Source organism: Pundamilia nyererei, unplaced genomic scaffold (genome assembly GCF_000239375.1).
Source record: "Pundamilia nyererei isolate P.nyererei 1_Seehausen unplaced genomic scaffold, PunNye1.0 scaffold00110, whole genome shotgun sequence".
Taxonomy (NCBI): Eukaryota; Metazoa; Chordata; class Actinopteri; order Cichliformes; family Cichlidae; genus Pundamilia; species Pundamilia nyererei.
In genome coordinates this window covers 1431696-1449479 of record NW_005187511.1, presented here as the reverse complement: position 1 = coordinate 1449479, position 17784 = coordinate 1431696, and the positions used below count along the sequence as shown (strand labels likewise).

Genomic DNA, 17784 nt, shown 5'->3' with positions numbered 1-17784 from the left:
AACTGTGAGTATTTATTGTAGCAGTGTCATTGTGATTTTACAGCCTTGTCCTGTAAAAACACAGTATCATCCTGTAAAATCTGATGTCGTGATGGCCTAAAATGGTTTAGCTTGTAAAATTAGCAGTCAAGTTTGAGTGCAATATAGCATGAGTTGGATTCATATTCCTGATCCCAATCATTGTTTTAGCCCTCTGCCTTTGATGCAAAGGAACGATGGATACCCCCTTGATCAGGGACCTTGTCTCCGCCACACCTTCAAAAGTGACAGGTTTGTAGCCAATCAGACCAGTCTAATTGTGTCAGCTCTTTGAAAGCCCACCACAGCTGAGTTGTGAATGAAGATCTCCAACATTTTGCTGCACACACTGAAGGATGTCATTGTCCTTACGACACAGAGCCTGTTAGTCACCATCTGTGCTGGTCGCTCAGGTACTTGTCCACCTCCACAACATCAACATCCTGTGCCAGGATAGACATGGGTGTTCCGCCACCCTCTTCCTTCTGAAAAACAACAACCATCTCTTTAGTGTTGTTTACATTTAGATTTCTCTCAGACTAGCCAACAAAATCATCCCCTAGTGCTCTGTACGCCTCCTTTAGCCCATCGGTTATGCTTCCCACTACTACCCATCAACATAAGACAGAGGACTGCTCAGTCATCGCTTGCAGTGTCTCCCTCAATAGCAGCAGTCTGAAGATGGTGAATGCACTGTAGGACTGTAGGAGAGCTTGGTCCTCGCAGGACATTCACTTCTGGGAGTGAGCTCTGCATCATCCACTGTCAGATTTGGTTGGTATGCAAATTGCAGAGAGATACGAAACCAAGACTTCACCACATGAGATGTTAGGGCAACTGGTCAACAGACATTAAGGTGTGATGGTGCCGTTCCCTTCGGAGCTGAAACGGGCATAATCTTTAGATTATGGAATTGGCTAGATTTAGTGTGCCATCTTTTATAAAACACTATTTTCGTTGCTGTTTGTCTACAATAAGTCCAACAGGGTCTTAGAAAACTCAGCACTGACAATTGCATGGACGTTGTGCTGAGACACTTCCCATCATGCTGTCATTTCATTATTTATGTTGCTGTGTCAAAACGGATTTATTTATTTTTTACGTGTTCATTCACTGAAGCAACAAGCAGACATGAACATGAGCAGTTTTGAGCGAGCTTGCAGGAGGATCCTCTCTTGGCTGTGTGGCTGCAGTTTGCCCAGCAGGTGTCAGGCGCACTCAGAACATCAGCGAAGCGCCGAGTTTCAGTCCAAAGTTGCGCCTTGCTGCTCCGCACCCAAACTGAATATTGTTATCATCGCTTTAGATTAATATGTGTTGCTCTGAATATTTGAGTAAATTGAAAAGTTCCTAACTTCTGGAGCCTATCTGCACGAATGCCTCTTGTGATTCGTGTGTTTCTACTGGTACTCGGATGTTGCTTTTACTGCTCTTTAAGTAAGAGCAGGTGAATGAAGCCTTCGGGGAAACAAAGCACGGGAATTAGTGGATCTGAAGAAAACAGCCGCTAAACAAAGATGACTTGAATGTAGCTGAAATGTAATCCTCCTCTTTTTAACACGAGCCCGAGAATGCAACTTATCTTGGGTTGAAACAAGGTCAGCCAAAACCCACAATTTAAGGAATTCCGACCGGTTAATGAGCCAAACCATTCCGGAGGTGAGTGGTGGGTATTGGGCGTGATCAAAACGGTTCTTCTTAATTGTTATTAGTGAGTGCAGCATTAATACTATACTAATGAACTGAATGTTGTCTAATGAACTCCTTAATCCGACTCTGAATTGCTGCTGTTGTTCTGCGTTAATTAATGACGCTTATGGGAAGTTTCCATTTATCTCCAGTGGCAGGCTTTCTGTCAAGTCCTCAGACCCCTATAGAGCTTCTCTCTCCCTCTCTCTCTCTCTTTCTCTCTCACACACACAGGTTTATTATAATGAGGAGCCTGGAGACACTGGGGGGGGAGCAGAAGCCATTTTTCTCATTGAAGCTGAGTTGCGCGGACGGAGCGGAGGTTTTGCTGCTGCTGCTGCTGTAGCCGGCGTGTGTGAGTGTGTGTGTGTGCGTTTGTGTGGATGTGAGTGCAGCTCCGGCCAAGGTTACTGCGGGTTAACCTCTTAAAAACGTCAGCCGGAGTGAGCGGAGAGGAGTGCGCCCGCTGAGAGCATGGCTCTTCTTCAACAAAGGGAAACTTACCGGTGGAAAGTTTAAAGAAATTAGGGGCCGCAGAATTCGCCACACGGGCGCACAAACTGAGGAGCGATGCACTTCGTTAAATGGGATTTGTTGCTGTTACTCTGCTGTTGTAAACTGGTCCCACTGATCCGCTGTTACGTTGTACACATCGGTGAGGATGCCGGAGCGAGCGCGGTGGTGGCCGGCGCGGAGCGGGGCGCGCGGTGCACTCTGGATCAGGTGCTGGCTCCAAAATTCACTGTGGGGTTCCTGGAGACTGACGCGGTAGCGGGCATCGTGTTTGTTTCGGGCTCCATAAAGTGCCCCTCGCTGCGCTCAAACCCCTTCACCTTGTACACCGTGGAGGACTGCGCGGACTCCGGCTACAGGCACCTCCTCACCAGCCAGTACCAGGTGCATGTACACGGTAGGAACTGTTCAAACACGCGTAAAAGAAAACCTCAGTGGGACATGGAGGTCCTCACTTTGTTCAGTACCCACAGCCATCACAGCTTAGAGTGCCACCGAGCAGATTCTGCTCTATTCCCAGTGGGAGGTCTACTGCCTGGCCCTCCGATCCGCTGCAAAGTCACCAACAGCCGTGAGTTTTATTTCAACGAAGGGAACTTGTTTGTGTCTGAGAAGCTGTGCTGGAGGCAGGACACTCTCCTGGAGCTGGACGTCCTCTGTGATGTACTCATAGGTAGTGGGCTGAATGTTCAAGTCAGTCCCATCTCCATCCACTGGCGTGTGGGAGAGGGCCCCTTTAGGCAGGGTCACATAGAGAAGCTGTTACAAAGGGCAGCTCAGTCTGATTCAGGGATTTTAAGCAGGAGTAGAAGAAGCATCAACAGCAGCCCCCAGTTTCAACCACCAATGTATCAAGTGTCTGTGGCAGAGAATAAGCCCGCCGGGACTCCTGTTGTTGTTTTGAAAGCAGTGGATGTGGATGAAGGCGAGGCAGGCAGGCTGGAGTATTTTATTGAAGCTCTCTTTGACAGCCGCTCGAACCATCTTTTTGCTGTGGACCCGTCCAGCGGTGCTGTGTCTACAGTAGAAGTGCTGGACCGGGAAACAAAAGACACCCATGTGTTTCGTGTGACCGCAGTGGACCACGGCACACCCCGGCGCACAGCCATGGCCACACTCACTATCACAGTCAGTGACACTAACGATCACAGCCCTGTGTTTGAGCAACAGGACTATAAGGAAAGTATCAGGGAGAACCTAGAAATAGGCTATGAGGTGTTAACAGTGAGGGCGACAGACGGAGATGCCCCCATTAATGGGAACATCCTATATAACATCCTCAACAATAATGGGTCCAATGATGTGTTTGAGATTGATTCCAGGTCTGGCGTAATTCGCACCAAGGGGCTGGTGGACAGAGAAGAGGTGGAAGCCTATATGCTGTTAGTTGAGGCGAATGACCAAGGTCGTGACCCCGGGCCCCGCAGCGCCACAGCTACTGTTCACATTGTGGTAGAAGATGATAACGATAACGCTCCTCAGTTCAGTGAAAAGCGCTACGTGGTCCAGGTGCCCGAGGACATGACCCCTAACACAGAGATCCTGCAGGTCACCGCAACAGATCAGGACAGAGGGAGCAACGCTGTCGTTCACTTCAGCATCATGAGCGGAAACACCCGCGGGCAGTTTTATATCGATGCCCAGACAGGTAAAATGGACCTGGTGAGCCACCTGGATTATGAGGCGAACAAAGAATACACGCTGAGAATCAGAGCTCAGGATGGGGGACGCCCACCGCTGTCCAACATCAGCGGCCTGGTTACGGTGCAGGTGCTGGATGTTAACGACAACGCCCCCATTTTTGTCAGCACGCCATTCCAGGCCACCGTGCTGGAAAATGTGCCGCTGGGTTACTCCATCATCCACATCCAGGCTGTCGATGCAGACTCTGGAGAAAACTCCAGGCTGGAGTATCGGCTCACTGAAACCACACCAAACTTCCCTTTCTCCATCAATAACAGCACGGGGTGGATTGTAGTCGCAGCCGAGCTGGACAGGGAGAGCGTGGACTTTTACAACTTCGGAGTGGAGGCACGTGATCACGGCTACCCCGTCATGTCATCTTCAGCCAGCATCAGCATGACGATCCTGGACGTCAACGACAACAACCCAGAGTTCACGCAGAAGGCGTATTACATGAGACTAAATGAAGACGCGGCCGTGGGGACCAGCGTGGTGACCGTGTCAGCTGTGGACCAGGACATCAACAGCGTGGTGACGTATCAGATCGCGAGTGGAAACACCCGCAACAGATTCTCCATCACGAGCCAGAGCGGGGGTGGGCTCATTACGCTGGCTTTGCCTCTGGACTACAAACTGGAACGCCAGTACGTCCTCACTGTCACGGCGAGCGACGGCACCCGCTTTGACACCGCCAAGGTGTTTGTTAACGTCACTGACGCCAACACACACCGGCCCGTGTTTCAGAGCTCACATTACACCGTCAGCATTAATGAGGACAAGCCCGTGGGCACCACCGTGGTCGTCATCAGTGCCACAGATGAGGACACGGGCGAGAACGCGCGCATCACCTACTTCATGGATGACAGCATCCCTCAGTTTGACATCGACCCCGACACGGGAGCTGTCACCACGCAGATGGAACTGGACTACGAGGACCAGGTTTCCTATACGCTGGCCATCACTGCGCGGGATAACGGCATCCCACAGAAATCTGACACCACCTACCTGGAGATACTTGTGAACGATGTGAACGACAACTCTCCCCGTTTCCTCAGAGATCACTACGTTGGTGCGATTATGGAAGACGTGCCTGTGTTCACCAGCGTGGTCCAGGTTTCTGCCACAGACAGAGACTCTGGCCTCAATGGCAGAGTTTTCTACACCTTCCAGGGTGGGGAGGATGGCGATGGAGACTTTATAATTGAATCCACCTCCGGCATTGTTCGCACTCTGCGCAGGCTTGACAGAGAAAATGTGCCCATTTACACCCTGCAGGCATTTGCAGTAGATAAAGGTATCCCTGCCCTGAAAACACCAGTAAACATTCAAGTAACAATCCTAGATGTGAATGACAACCCTCCTGTGTTTGAGAAAGACGAGTTTGACATTATGGTGGAGGAAAACAGCCCCATAGGCCTCGTGGTTGCACATATCTCAGCCACAGATCCAGATGAAGGCAGCAATGCACAGATTATGTATCAGATAGTGGAGGGAAACATCCCAGAGGTGTTTCAGCTGGATATCTTCTCTGGAGAGCTGACTGCTTTAATAGACCTGGACTATGAGTTGAGGTCTGAGTACGTCATTGTGGTCCAGGCCACCTCTGCGCCTCTCGTGAGCCGAGCCACAGTCCACATCAAACTTGTGGACAAGAACGACAACACGCCAGTCCTCAAAAACTTCCAGATCATCTTTAACAACTATGTGACCGACAAATCGAGCAGTTTTCCCACTGGAGTGATCGGGCGCATCCCCGCGTACGACCCAGACGTCTCCGATCAGCTGCACTACAGCTTTGACGTGGGAAACGAGCTGAAGCTGGTCCTACTGAACCAAAGCACGGGAGAGATCCAGCTGAGCCAGGCCCTGGATAACAACCGGCCCCTGGAGGCCTCCATGAGGATCTCAGTGTCAGGTGAGATTGTTAGATAACACTCTGTAATCCACCTCCACTCCACCCAGTGAATGAAAAAAAGCGCAGTAATGGGAGTGCAGGCTTACAGGGGTGTATTCTTACTGATTCTATTAACGCGTAGTGTCTCTTCATTTACATTTTCTCTCCATTTCACTGGGTAATGGAAGTGATGACGGCTTAAGTGTGTCTCTCTTGGCTTGAGTATTCCAGCGTGATTCTCCTGTAATAGAAATATTCATGAAGGAGGATTAATATTCATTGAAGCATATTTGTAATTCACTCCACTTTACAGGAAAAATCACTCAGGGTCATAAAAGTGCACTAAAGCATTTCCTTTCTTATTAATTGTTTAATTTGGCTGATTTAATGGGGGACTTCTGACACATGTATTTTAGTCCCCTGGTTATATACACAATCCTGGTTTAGCTCAGTCTATTGTCAAGATATAAATAGCTGTTTGTCTGAGTGAGTAGAGTCTCCAGTGGCAGACTGATCATGTCCCATAATTGCCCGTCATGCCCACTCCGTCATACAATGAAAGGCATAATTCAATAATGGTTCATATCTGCAGCTTTATTTTGTTTGTTAGTGTGGGGTTTTTTTTTTGTTTGAATGAAGAGTTGATGTGTGTGTCAAGCCCTGTTCTTTTGTTCTAATTTGACAAAAAATGCTTACATTCAATAGCAGCCAGGATGGTGAAAACTGATCATCCTGGTTTGATGATGCTTTTGCATCACATAAAGTTCACATCGACGAAATTTGCTGATTTTTCTGTTCATGAATTGGGAAAGGAAATGTCACGCAGGTCTCAAATGAGCTCCAGACATTCTTCAGTTGTTCTCTTTTTCTTACTCTGCATGTCTTGAACTGTCTGTCTCCCCTGCACTGTTCATTTTGCGTGTCAGCACAAATTACAGAGTTTTATTTGCTCCTTTAATGAAACTGAACCTAAATTGCACCCAAAGAAAGTGTGTGGTTGTGTGTGGGTGGAGAGGGGCGATGGGAAGGAGGGGTGGTGACGGTGTTGTTTTTACCCTCTGTTGGAGCTTATTTGACGCAGTGTGATCTGCTGTAAATCTGCCTTCTCTTTGACCTTGGCACAAGCTAAGAGAGGGGGAAAGGAGCTGGGAACAGTATTAAGAGATTGGACATGAAGGTTAAAGATGAAAATAGCAATTTAACAGGAAAAGAGCAGATTAAGGCTGGCAGAAACCTTTGTGTTGGTCTTCTTTGATGGCAGCAGAAGTGTGCGTTCGCTGGCTGACGGGTGTTGCACGGACTGGTTAGCGCGGGTAGTCGTTTTGATAGATTTGAGCTGAGCTTCGACTCTCTGGAGAACAATGGTAAGCCGTCGATTAAGGGGCAGGCGCTTGAGCTCATACCAGGCTGTGGTTGGGGGTAACAGCTGTGACTCCACCAAAGACCAATTAGAGGCCGTGGTCCCCCCAGTGCGTCCAGCACCTGCTGGGGTTTATGTGTCAGCACCCCTGCAGGAGACAGAAGGATATAGAGGAAGGCTGGAGGACAGAGGGGAGGTGAAGGAGTTTTTTGTGTGTATGTACAGTGAATACAAGTTGGAAAATACAGTGGTACTGTAAACCAGCAGAAAAGTCATTTGACAGGAGCTGCTGGAGGAGGAGATGGGGCAGAAATATGAGCTCCTTCTATAGATCCTGCTGACCCCAATTTTCAAAGGCTTTCCCCTCCAGGGACCTCCCAGGTCTTCCCATTATCTTTCTCTTTATGCTACTGTTTAAGAGGCCCCTTATGATGGACGATTTTTGATGGGCTCTTTTGTACGTTGTTGGACTGTGAGTAACATCACCTCTGGGCACCGCTCTTCACACCGAAATAGATGTGATAGTTTAAATGTGGCAACACTTTGCTTTAAGTTTAAAGTGTTTCATATGCACCATCTTTGAGAAGGTAACCTTTAAATAATCCACACCATCCCCCCGAAGTTAGGTTTGGTAAAATAACCCTTTGCACTGAGTGTCGCTTATCTTTTCAAAATATTATTCACATCACTTCCACTCGGATTGTTGTTGAGTGATCTCAGATATAAAACAGTCTGTGACTTAAATGTCATAAATAACTGCTGAAGTGATCGTTGGATTTTGTCGATTTTGATATTGCCATACTGACTAAAATTCCTAACTTGTACTGTAGTTCAGCACGACAAAAAGTTTGAAAAGACCTCCTTGTTGCACAGTTAAGCATTTAGGAAAACCACATGAAATATACAAAGTGCTGCAAACTGCACATACAGCTTTTGGTCTAGTTCTTAAAAATATAAACTGAGCAGTGTGATTCAAAGAACATTAAACGATCCCCGGTTGTGCTTTGCAGGTTAATTATTCACTGAATGAGTTTCGAAGAGCCCAACTATTAAATGAAAAAATGTGCAGTGTTTAACAATTTGGTTAGAAATGTATTGCAATGAGAAGGGCAGTGGCTGTTGCTCAGACCGGGTCATCTGCCAGCGGGATGGTCAGGGCTTTGATCCCAGGCTCGTCCAGTCAGCACGGCCAAGTGTCCTTGATTAAGACACTGAACTCCAAATTACTCCCGATCAGAGTGTGAGTGTGTGTTTAGCGCCTGCTTTATGGGATAGAGTCTGTGTGAATGTGAGAATTGTAGTAGAAGTAGAAAAGTGCTGTGTAAGTAGTGTACTAGTACATTTACCATTTAGCAATGACTCCTCACCACCATTCTGTGATGTGATATACACAGTTTAGAAATGACCTAAACTTTATTTTCTTACTGTTTTTGTAAAAAGATGTTTTCATATCAGACAACATACATGCCAGTACAGTATATATATGTATATGTAATAAATCACTATCAGACGACATTGGCCTTCTGAAGCAGTGGTTAGCACTGTTTCCCCACAGCAAGCAGGCCCAGGCAGCAAATCCACCACCTGCCTTTCTGTGTGGAGTTTGCATGTTCTCCCTGTGTTTGCGTGGGTTTTCACCGGGTACCCCACTTCCTCCCACAGTCCAAAGACATGCACTTAGTGGGGTTAGGTTAATTGATGACTCTAAATTGTCCATAGGTGTGATTGTGAATGGTTTTCTGTCTCTCTGTGTTACCCCTGCATCAGACTGGCGACCTGTCCTTATGGCGGCTGGGATAGGCTCCAACCCGCCCGCGACTCTGAGCTGGATAAGCGGAAGAGGATGGAAGGATGTAGTGTTTATAAAGCTAAATGTTGAAACTAAACCACATTTAAAGTGATGTGGCCAAAATGAAACAGTATCTGTACAAAGAGGTCATGCACAGTAAACAGAAGGAGAAAGTGTTGACTTGGAAAGCTTGCCTCAGAAATGATTACCCGGGACGGGCTAATATCTGCTTTCATAGAGGTGATCAAACTTTATCTTGCTAAGATTTGCTAAGATTTCTTCAGGTGGGTTTGATATGCCCGTGGATTTCTTTATGATAATTAGTGAGGAAATACATGTTATCCAGCAGCAACAGTAGTCCCTCATTGCTATTCAAATTGGCACTACAATCACTCAGAGCCAATAAGCAGGTTCTTCACAATACATCTGACAATCACGTAGCCTGGGGATCTTACTGGCTGTGTGCACTTGCATAAATTAGTAATCATAACAGTTTAATTATGTTAGCCAGTGAAGGAACCAGATTTACAGCAGTGGTGTGCAGGTATTTGAGCCTGTCTCATACTGAGTGGGTGAAAATAGACTCATAAACACAGAATCGGGATTATGTCTTTTGATTTCAGCTTTGAGGAAACTGTTGTTTTGCAACTCAGCATTTGACAAAATGGAGACTTTTTTTTTCTTGCATGTTTTATATCATGTCGCTTAAGTGTTATGAAGAGATTCCCATCACACTGCAGCATGAGACACAGGTTTTCATCCATGGGATTAGGCATTCTGCATCTGTATCCTTAGATCTGTCAGACTAGTGTTGACATACCCGGGGCCTCATCTACTGTTCCCAGGCAAGCGTGAGCCTGCATAAATAGGTGTTTGCATTTGATTGCAGAGATTGTTTCTCTGCTTTTCTTTCATCCGTAAAGCCCTGTTAATTTTCATATAGAAAGTGTAGCTAATCATTATCTCACACTGCTAAATGTGAGGTCCGCTCATTTGCCTGCATATTTGTTGCACTCTAAAGTGACTGGCACGGTTTAGCTTTATACTCCGCGAACTGCTAGAACATAGTACCCACCTCATCCCCAGTGTGACACCAGGACACTTTGTCCCTTTTAATCATATTCTGACTCCGAGCCAACACCGTGCCCCCACTTTGAAAGCGTGAGTGCTAAAATTTAACAGACAAACACGCCTCCACCACTAAAGACGGCAGAGCGATTCAGCTCACATCGCACTGCGGGTTGTGCAGGCGCTCAAGTTACATGGTGGACAGCGGGTATTGTCTCTGTCTGGTCACTGTATGGAGGGAACACCCTTTTAACTTTCAAGTGTGAGTCTGAAGTGGCTGCGGATGCTGCAAGGTTAAGCTGCTACTCTGTCAAATGTGTGTTCGAGCCAAAGCCGCTGGCATTAAGCTCGACCAACTGGGGAAGGCGACAAATATGCTCAAATGAGTCAAGATTTTGCCTTTTTTTCTCTCAAAAGATAATTTGGCACATAAGATATCCAGACGCTTGAATTCCATGTTGGCTTTTTTATTTTTGTCAGATAAAACTACATGGCAGGAATTTTAATGGTGGGGACTCTGCTGCACCAAGTGCCATGTATATAACAGCCAACTCATTCACAGTGTGTGTAATTTCATTAGGATCTATTAAACCTTTAAGCTGTCTGCGGTTGGACTTTCTCGAGGGGATTGTCTTCTGTTACACTAGCCCATCAAGCTGCACATATCTGGTATATTTCTGTGTGTGTGTGTGTGTGTGGGCCTCAACAGCTGGACCGCCCTGATTACTTTTCTCCACACTCTCATATAATTAGTAGAGCCTGTGCTCTTTATGTTTGATACATTTCGGTTTTCCTCTTGCCCTCGATTCGCAGGAATCAAAGTCACTGCTTACGAAGCTCGAGTCATCTGTAACGGCTAACTCCTTCCATTCTTCCTGCCTCCCTCCCTGGATGGCGTTAGTCACACTCGCAGGCTTGCGTGGAATGTTTGTAGCACTGTTTCTTTTCTTTTTTTTATCCCTTTAACATCACCTATCACCTTGATCCTGTTTCTCTTTCCCTCTTTTTGTTTGCCTGTCACCATTTCCCATTTTTCTCCTATCTGCCCGGGTCTATGGCTCTCACCCCTGCAACCTCCACTGTTCCCTCCCATCATTTCGAGCTCCTCCACCCTCCCTCTTTATCCCCGTCCTCCCCTTCCTCTCCCTCCCTCCTTTGACTGTTGTCCCCCCTCCTCCCCTTCTCTCTCTCCCCTGTGAAAGGAAGAATGCCTAAGAGAAATGCTTTGTTAAGCACACAGTTGTCATGGAGAACCCAGCAATGCCTGAGAAATTCCTTGTGGGTGGGGATGAGGGGGTAAGGCCTCTTTTGTGGAGCAAAGATGGGGGGGGAGGGGAGACCCATAAAGTTCTAAAGAGCAACTGTCCGCATCTCCGTTTTTCCAGTGAAGCATGTAAGGCTCTCTGTGGACCTGTAATGCTGCGGGACACACTGACCTGTCCTGCCGGCTGCTTTCATTTTAACAGGACACGAAGAGAGTCGGCCGACACCTGACTGCAGATATAAAGTTTCCATCCGCTGTGTTTTTGAACGCTAAAGTGCATGTGAGACTTCAGAGGCACTCTGCTTTGAAAGCACCAGAGAGTTTTAAGCACATGGACATTTGATAGTGTCCTCTTTAAGCTCTTTGATTTGTGACACAGATGCACTCAGAGGGTCTCCAATTTCTTGCCGCCCGCATGTTTCTTGGCAGCAAAACATCCTCCCGTGGGCCTCGCTGCTGCACGCTTGGTTGCGCTGAAGGTCCAGAGGTGGTGAGGTAGTGCAGACTGAAGGTGCGGGTGAGATGGGGTGGAGGGGCGGGTGAATGACATCATCTATGTGTTTGGAGGGGAAATCATGTTTGGGATTAAGGCCGGCGCATCGCTGGGGCGAGGCCTTGCGGTGCTTGCATATATCGTAGCATTGTCCTGTATTGTCCTCGAGATCCCAGCAGACAATCGGAGTGGGCTCTGTCTGCTGCTGCCCCCACCGCCCCCACCCCTCTAACCTCCTTGTGCCTTTGTGTCCACTTGTTTGCACCAGTCCTGTCCGCTACGGGAGAGTCTCACCAGACCTGCTGTTCCTTCATGTATTACACGGTTTGCAGTTCAGTCTGTTGCAGAAAGCTTTTGGTGAATCACCAAGAAAACAAACAAACAAACAAACAAACAAAAACAACAACACATAAATCTCAAGTACAGTGAGTCCTTATCAAACGTACTTGCTACAGGAACGATAGTGGAGCGCACAACTAACTCAACATAAAAAATGTGAAAAAGGATCCGATATGTTGGCTCACCAAATATCCTTATCCGTCTCAAACACCTTATATCGGTCGGACTATAGCGAATGCATATGGTAGTGACCAGTTCAGGGCATACCATGCCTCCAGTCATATGACAGATGGAGTAAAAGCCCACTGCGAGCATGAATTGGATAAGTAGAAGAAAATGGATGGATAAATGTAGCTGTTCAAATGGATACAAGTAATAGTTAAAGGGTTGAAAAAGGTGAATTTGAAATGGTAAACTGTCTAAATCTACAGCTGGTGGATGAAATGCAAATTTGTCCAGAAACAACATAAGCGACAGTTAAACTGTGTGAAAAACTTTGAAAGTTTATCTCTCTATGCTGTGGGGGTGCATCAGGGCTGGGAGGCACAGCTCTCCAACAACAGCATTGACAACAACAACACACAGAGCACTTTCTTGTCTCCTGTGCAGTGACGATAACACCAGAGCTCCACCCGAGTCCAGAAATCACTACGAGAAAAGACGTTTCTCACACTGTGAACGTGACAGATTATGTTTATTCAACAGCCTGTTGCCTTTACGCTACATTGCACTCATTTAGTACTGAACCAGGCCGAGATTTCACAGTGACCTGGTTTCATATGCTTCAGCTCTGCAGTTCAACCTGTCAACACAGGACCGTTAGACACGAGGGTACGAAGTGCGACTGGTAGAGGTGGTGAACCCTGGAGTGCAGAATTTTAAGAGGTTTCATTGCTGACTGAATTATGTTAAGACAGACTGAAGGGTGGGGAGCTAACTACACAGATGGTGTCATCGTGAGTTAGCTGAAATGGTGTGTTTACACTTTCACAGTCTGGTGGCATTTGAATGAATGAATAACTATTTTTAGAGTTCACTTAGATGCTTTTTTTTTTTCTTTTTTACTTTTAGCACATTTCCTGATCTGGACTGAATGTTTTCCACATCGTCTTCTAAAAATATCTCCCCTGTCACAGTGTGCAAAGTTTTTTTTTTTTTCTTTTTTCTTTTAAAGCAGAGCTATCAAAGACAGAAATCGGCTCTGTTTTGCTGACTCCTGCTTCAAAGCATCTCAGTTGGATGACAGTTGTTACTTTGCTGTTGGATGCTCAGGATCCAACATCATTCGCTGTTTGGTATGTTTGAGTAGCGGCCTCCTGCTTGGTCACGTCTCTGCATGCTAATGTCTCTTTACTGTTGCGCTGACATTGGTTTTTCTTTGATATGTAAATGTTCCGATTCGAGGAGCTCGAATTCTTTTCTGTGACTCTGAAGCCGCTTCGCTGTAGAGGAAAGGAAATCTGTGGGCTGCCCTCTTGTTGCAGGTTTTCAGAAACAGCAGAAAAGTGTCATCAGGGGATGCTCTGGCAGGGTCCACAAATGAGTACTGATGGCCTCTCTCCAGCCAAGTCAGCTTTCCTGTGGAATGGAGAAATCAAGAGAGGGATTTACTCCGACTCCCCAGGATTGAAATCCTTGGGTTGACATTGAGCTACACAAGCAGTTTTCATTATTGACTTCACGGGCGGTGGAGGAAATGTGTTGTTGTGGTGTGGTTATCATTACAGCTGATCTCTGGTCTCTTTCTATTTAAACCTAACTGCTCTGCAGAAAACAATAAAAACAAAATTTATTTAACTTGTATTTTCTTAATGAAACTGTGTCAAATCACATAAATAAACTTGCTCACGGGTAGTTATGATGCTTGCTGTATTTTTTGCTGCTTGACGTAATGGCTCTAACACTGCTCAGATACAGATCGCAGTAAATCTGCTGCGTAGGAGTTTTCAGCGTGCCGGCCGTTCCCTCCTGGGTGCGAGAGCTGCAAGTGGGCTTTCTGTTAAAGCACGAGCTGTTTGTGTTCAGTTGTGTTGTTTTTCCCAACAATGCACTTGAGGTTGGAAGGGCTATACAAAAACCAAGCGCACATTTGCTCTTGTCGCCTGTCACCGTCTGTAAGGCTTTGAGCTGCAGTTGTTCAAATATGTTTCTCTTGATTAGAGAAGCTCTCCTTGCTTTTCTCTCCAGGCTGTTACTTCCTCAGCTGTGTTGACTTCGAAGACAGCAATATAAATGTATGATGACAGCGGATAGTGTCGCTCAATGCACACAAATCATCCCACAACATTAAAACCACCTGCTTTTTGTCGCTGGGGCATGGCTACAGTTGCTTGGTGGGAGTTTAGAGAATTGGGCTTGTGCCGCTGCTCGATGATGCTCGACGCCATGAGGTTAATATTAAAGACACCAAGATTTCTCAGTGCAAGTGAAATGTTAGGAGTCAGTACATTTGAAGCTCTATTAAGAAATCTACTGTATATATTTGCAGGCTTAACAATTTTGAGAACAAGATCACTGTGGGCTTAACGGATATAAGGTTTGGCACCACATGCAGTCAGTGTTCATTGTGGAGACACTGGCGTGGTTGTCTGCTCATGGGAAAGTGATTTAGGTGTATTTTTTTAATTTGTTTTTCTCTTCTTTTTGTGTTATGTGACTTGTTTTGCTTCTATGGAGTATGAGTCTGGAATAATTAAGGATTGATTGATTGATCAGATTGAGATCTGGCAGTGTGGAGGTTGCTGCTGCTGCTGCCCTGAGGGGCTGTGTTTTGTCTGCAGTAATAATTAGCTGGTTGGTACGTGTCAAAGTAACCTCCACATGAATGTCAGGGCCTAAGGTTTCCAAACAGAACATTACGCTGCACTGCAATGAAATGATCACAGCTTATCATGTCACCTGTTCAGACAAGCAGACAAATTATTAGTAAGTAAATAAAGTTTATTTTGAAACAAAGAGCACTCAAAGAGTCCTTAACAGAGGTAAATAGCTAAAAACCAGCCCACGCCAAAGTAAAGCGGACACACAAACACTACCCAGAATGCATTTCTCAACAGATGAGTTTAAGCTGCTTTTAAAGGATGTCAAAGAGTCAAAGGTGTGAAAAGAGCACGGTAAGCTGTTCCACAGTTTAGGCTTGTAAGGAACAATCCACCTTATGTTTCAGACAGAATTATATTGATCAGTTGTTTTAAAGAGCTCACTACACTACGATCAGCTGTAAGTTGTGTCATTGCAAAGTGGAAGCATTTAGAAACAAAAACGAATTGCAGTTAAAGAGCAGGGTCTCTGAGTCACCAATGCTCTGTTGACACAGTAACTGCAGAGCTCCAGACCTCCTCTGGCACTAACATCAGCACAAAGACTGTGCGCTGGGAGCTTCACGGCATGGGTGTCCGAGGCCAAGCAGCTCCTGGCAGCGTAATATATAGGTGGCCCAGTATGTTTTTCCACATTGTGCATATAAATGGATCCACTCAAATATGTTAAACCTTCTCATAGAAGTGTGTTTGGCAGTAAAATCAAAAATATGCGTTTAGATTTCATTTGACAAAAGCAGATGAAATATAGACAGAAAACAGGAAGAAGCAAAAAGTATTGTTTAGTCTAAAGTAAATATAAAAGGCCAAACAACGTGTCTAAAGAGCAGGAATTGACACATTATGCATCATCTGTATAATTTCCATAAAATGCAAAGTTCTTTATTCTGAAGCTCTAACATCAGATTTTATATATGTTTGAATAAAAAATACAATTCAGAGATTTAGGGATTATTGCTGAGTGTTAAGACACCTTTGAAGCGATTGATAGGGTACAATTTAGAAAAAAAAAAGTCTTCTGAAAATTCTCCAAGTCTTGTCGATTGTCAGTTTTAAGTTTTTAAGCTGGTGGGTCTTTGTGGGGGAACCTGTGGAGTGTTGGACTCGGTGTTAAAAAATCTTAGCTGTGGCTCTGTGCAACCTCCCTGTGGTGTGACTGAGCCTTTGGTCTTTCCTGAGAAGCTTTTCTCAATTTCTGATGAGTGGATGATGATGTGAGCTGCTGCTGGTGGGTGGAAGCCTTGCAGGATTTGTTAGAGCATTTTATGCAGAGGGGTTGTGGTACTGGTAGTGGTGGGGGTGGTGGGATGTCAGCCTCAGCCTTTGCTTGTCTAAAGGGGATCAGTAAAGGAGGGGAGTGAGGAGGGGTTAGGGGTAATGGGATGAAAAAGCTACCCCTCCGTGCAATGCCTCACTTCCACCTACTAACCAGCCAACAGTCTCCATTCAGACCGCAGCTGAGTGTGCTTCACCTTTCAGCCCTGCTTAATTCAAACAGGCCACATTTTATTGCGCCCCATTTTGATCAAAAGAACCCGAGACTCCTGCTTCTGAATTAAATGAACACCAAACTGAGTCCTCTTAGCTTTAATTAAGGAGGAACTGGATAAGCTTGATCTAATAGATATTAGGCAATTTTAAAGTCTGCCAGGGAACTGGGCCGCAGTGCTCCGTCACCACCACGACAGACTTTTTGTTCACTCAATTTCAACTCAGCCCACACGAGTACTTACCAGTGTCTGTCCAAGACTGATTTGAGCGTTTCTTTTTAATTGGAAGAAGTTGATAGAAGCTCAGCTTGCTCACTGGTATGAAGGTGGGTATTAAGCCTGTTGTCGTGCTGGGCTTTAGTCTCTTCCTGTGTGTTCAAATTAAGTTGTTTCCCAAGGAAACAATGATCAAAAAGAAGAAAAACAAAAACCTCCATAAAATTGTTAAAAGGAGTTTGTGTGGTTTAATTTTTATTAATTACCTTCCATGAAAATTGCTTCAATTTGAATGTAAGTTGTTAAGTCAAAATTCAGCACAACACAAGTCGTCTTCTGTAACCTCAAACTTGTTTTCATACCGACAGGTCGCAGCACCTGTAAAGTTTAGCCACAGACTGACAAACAGGCCATAAATGTGTCTCAAAGTAGCGACGCGAGTGAGCCGCTACAAGAAGAACAAGTTAATTGTGAATGAATCAGGGTCCCAAACACACATGCAGAGTTCAAGTAATTAGTCTGTGTGATTAAAGGCAGCTCCAGGGGAAGAGTATTTAATTTAAATTAAATGAGTGTGTGTCCCTGTTATTGTTGGCCCGACAGAGCCTGCGGTCTCTGTGGTTTGTTTGATTGACTGTGCGGTATGAACGTCTTGCCTTTCTGTGACCTTGTGTGGACACAACTGTAAAGTGTTGGTTAATCATACATAAATGTAATACTTCTGACAGTAGTTTCACACTACAGTAAGCTTGTTAATATTATACTAATACTTAGTGAAGAACTCTTGGAGTGGAGCTGCTTTCACTGAGTTTCATTAGACTGAAAGTTGATATTCAGATAAAACTTGTCATTGTAACTGACCCTAAAAACCTCAGAAACATGGTGTCTAACCAGATGCTTACTCTGGCATTACCTGGGTGTCTGGTAACACTGTGAGGAATCTTGGAGCCATTTTATGGCCTTCAATGTGCATATTACACTCATATGTAGGACCGCTGTCTTTAATCTGCACAATATCTCTAAGAATAGAAGCATCCTATCTCAGAGTGAGTAATAGATGCTGATGATGTATTACTCATGCATTAAGTACTTCTAGGCTGGACTATTCAGTATTATCAGGATTTTGATTAGTCCTGTTGTGATAAAGCT

General features: G+C 45.5%; 1 protein-coding gene across 2 annotated transcripts in view; it reads left to right on the top strand.

Moving 5' to 3' along the window:
• Window positions 1-1984: 1984 nt before the first annotated feature.
• Window positions 1985-17784, top strand: part of celsr2 (cadherin, EGF LAG seven-pass G-type receptor 2) — a 68426-nt gene continuing 52626 nt past the window's right edge. For both annotated transcript variants that reach the window (XM_005741427.1, XM_005741426.2), the window contains exon 1: window positions 1985-5818. In XM_005741427.1, the coding sequence (XP_005741484.1) occupies window positions 2278-5818 (3541 nt within the window). In that variant the 5' untranslated portion in view covers window positions 1985-2277. The remainder of the gene's footprint in view (window positions 5819-17784) is intronic.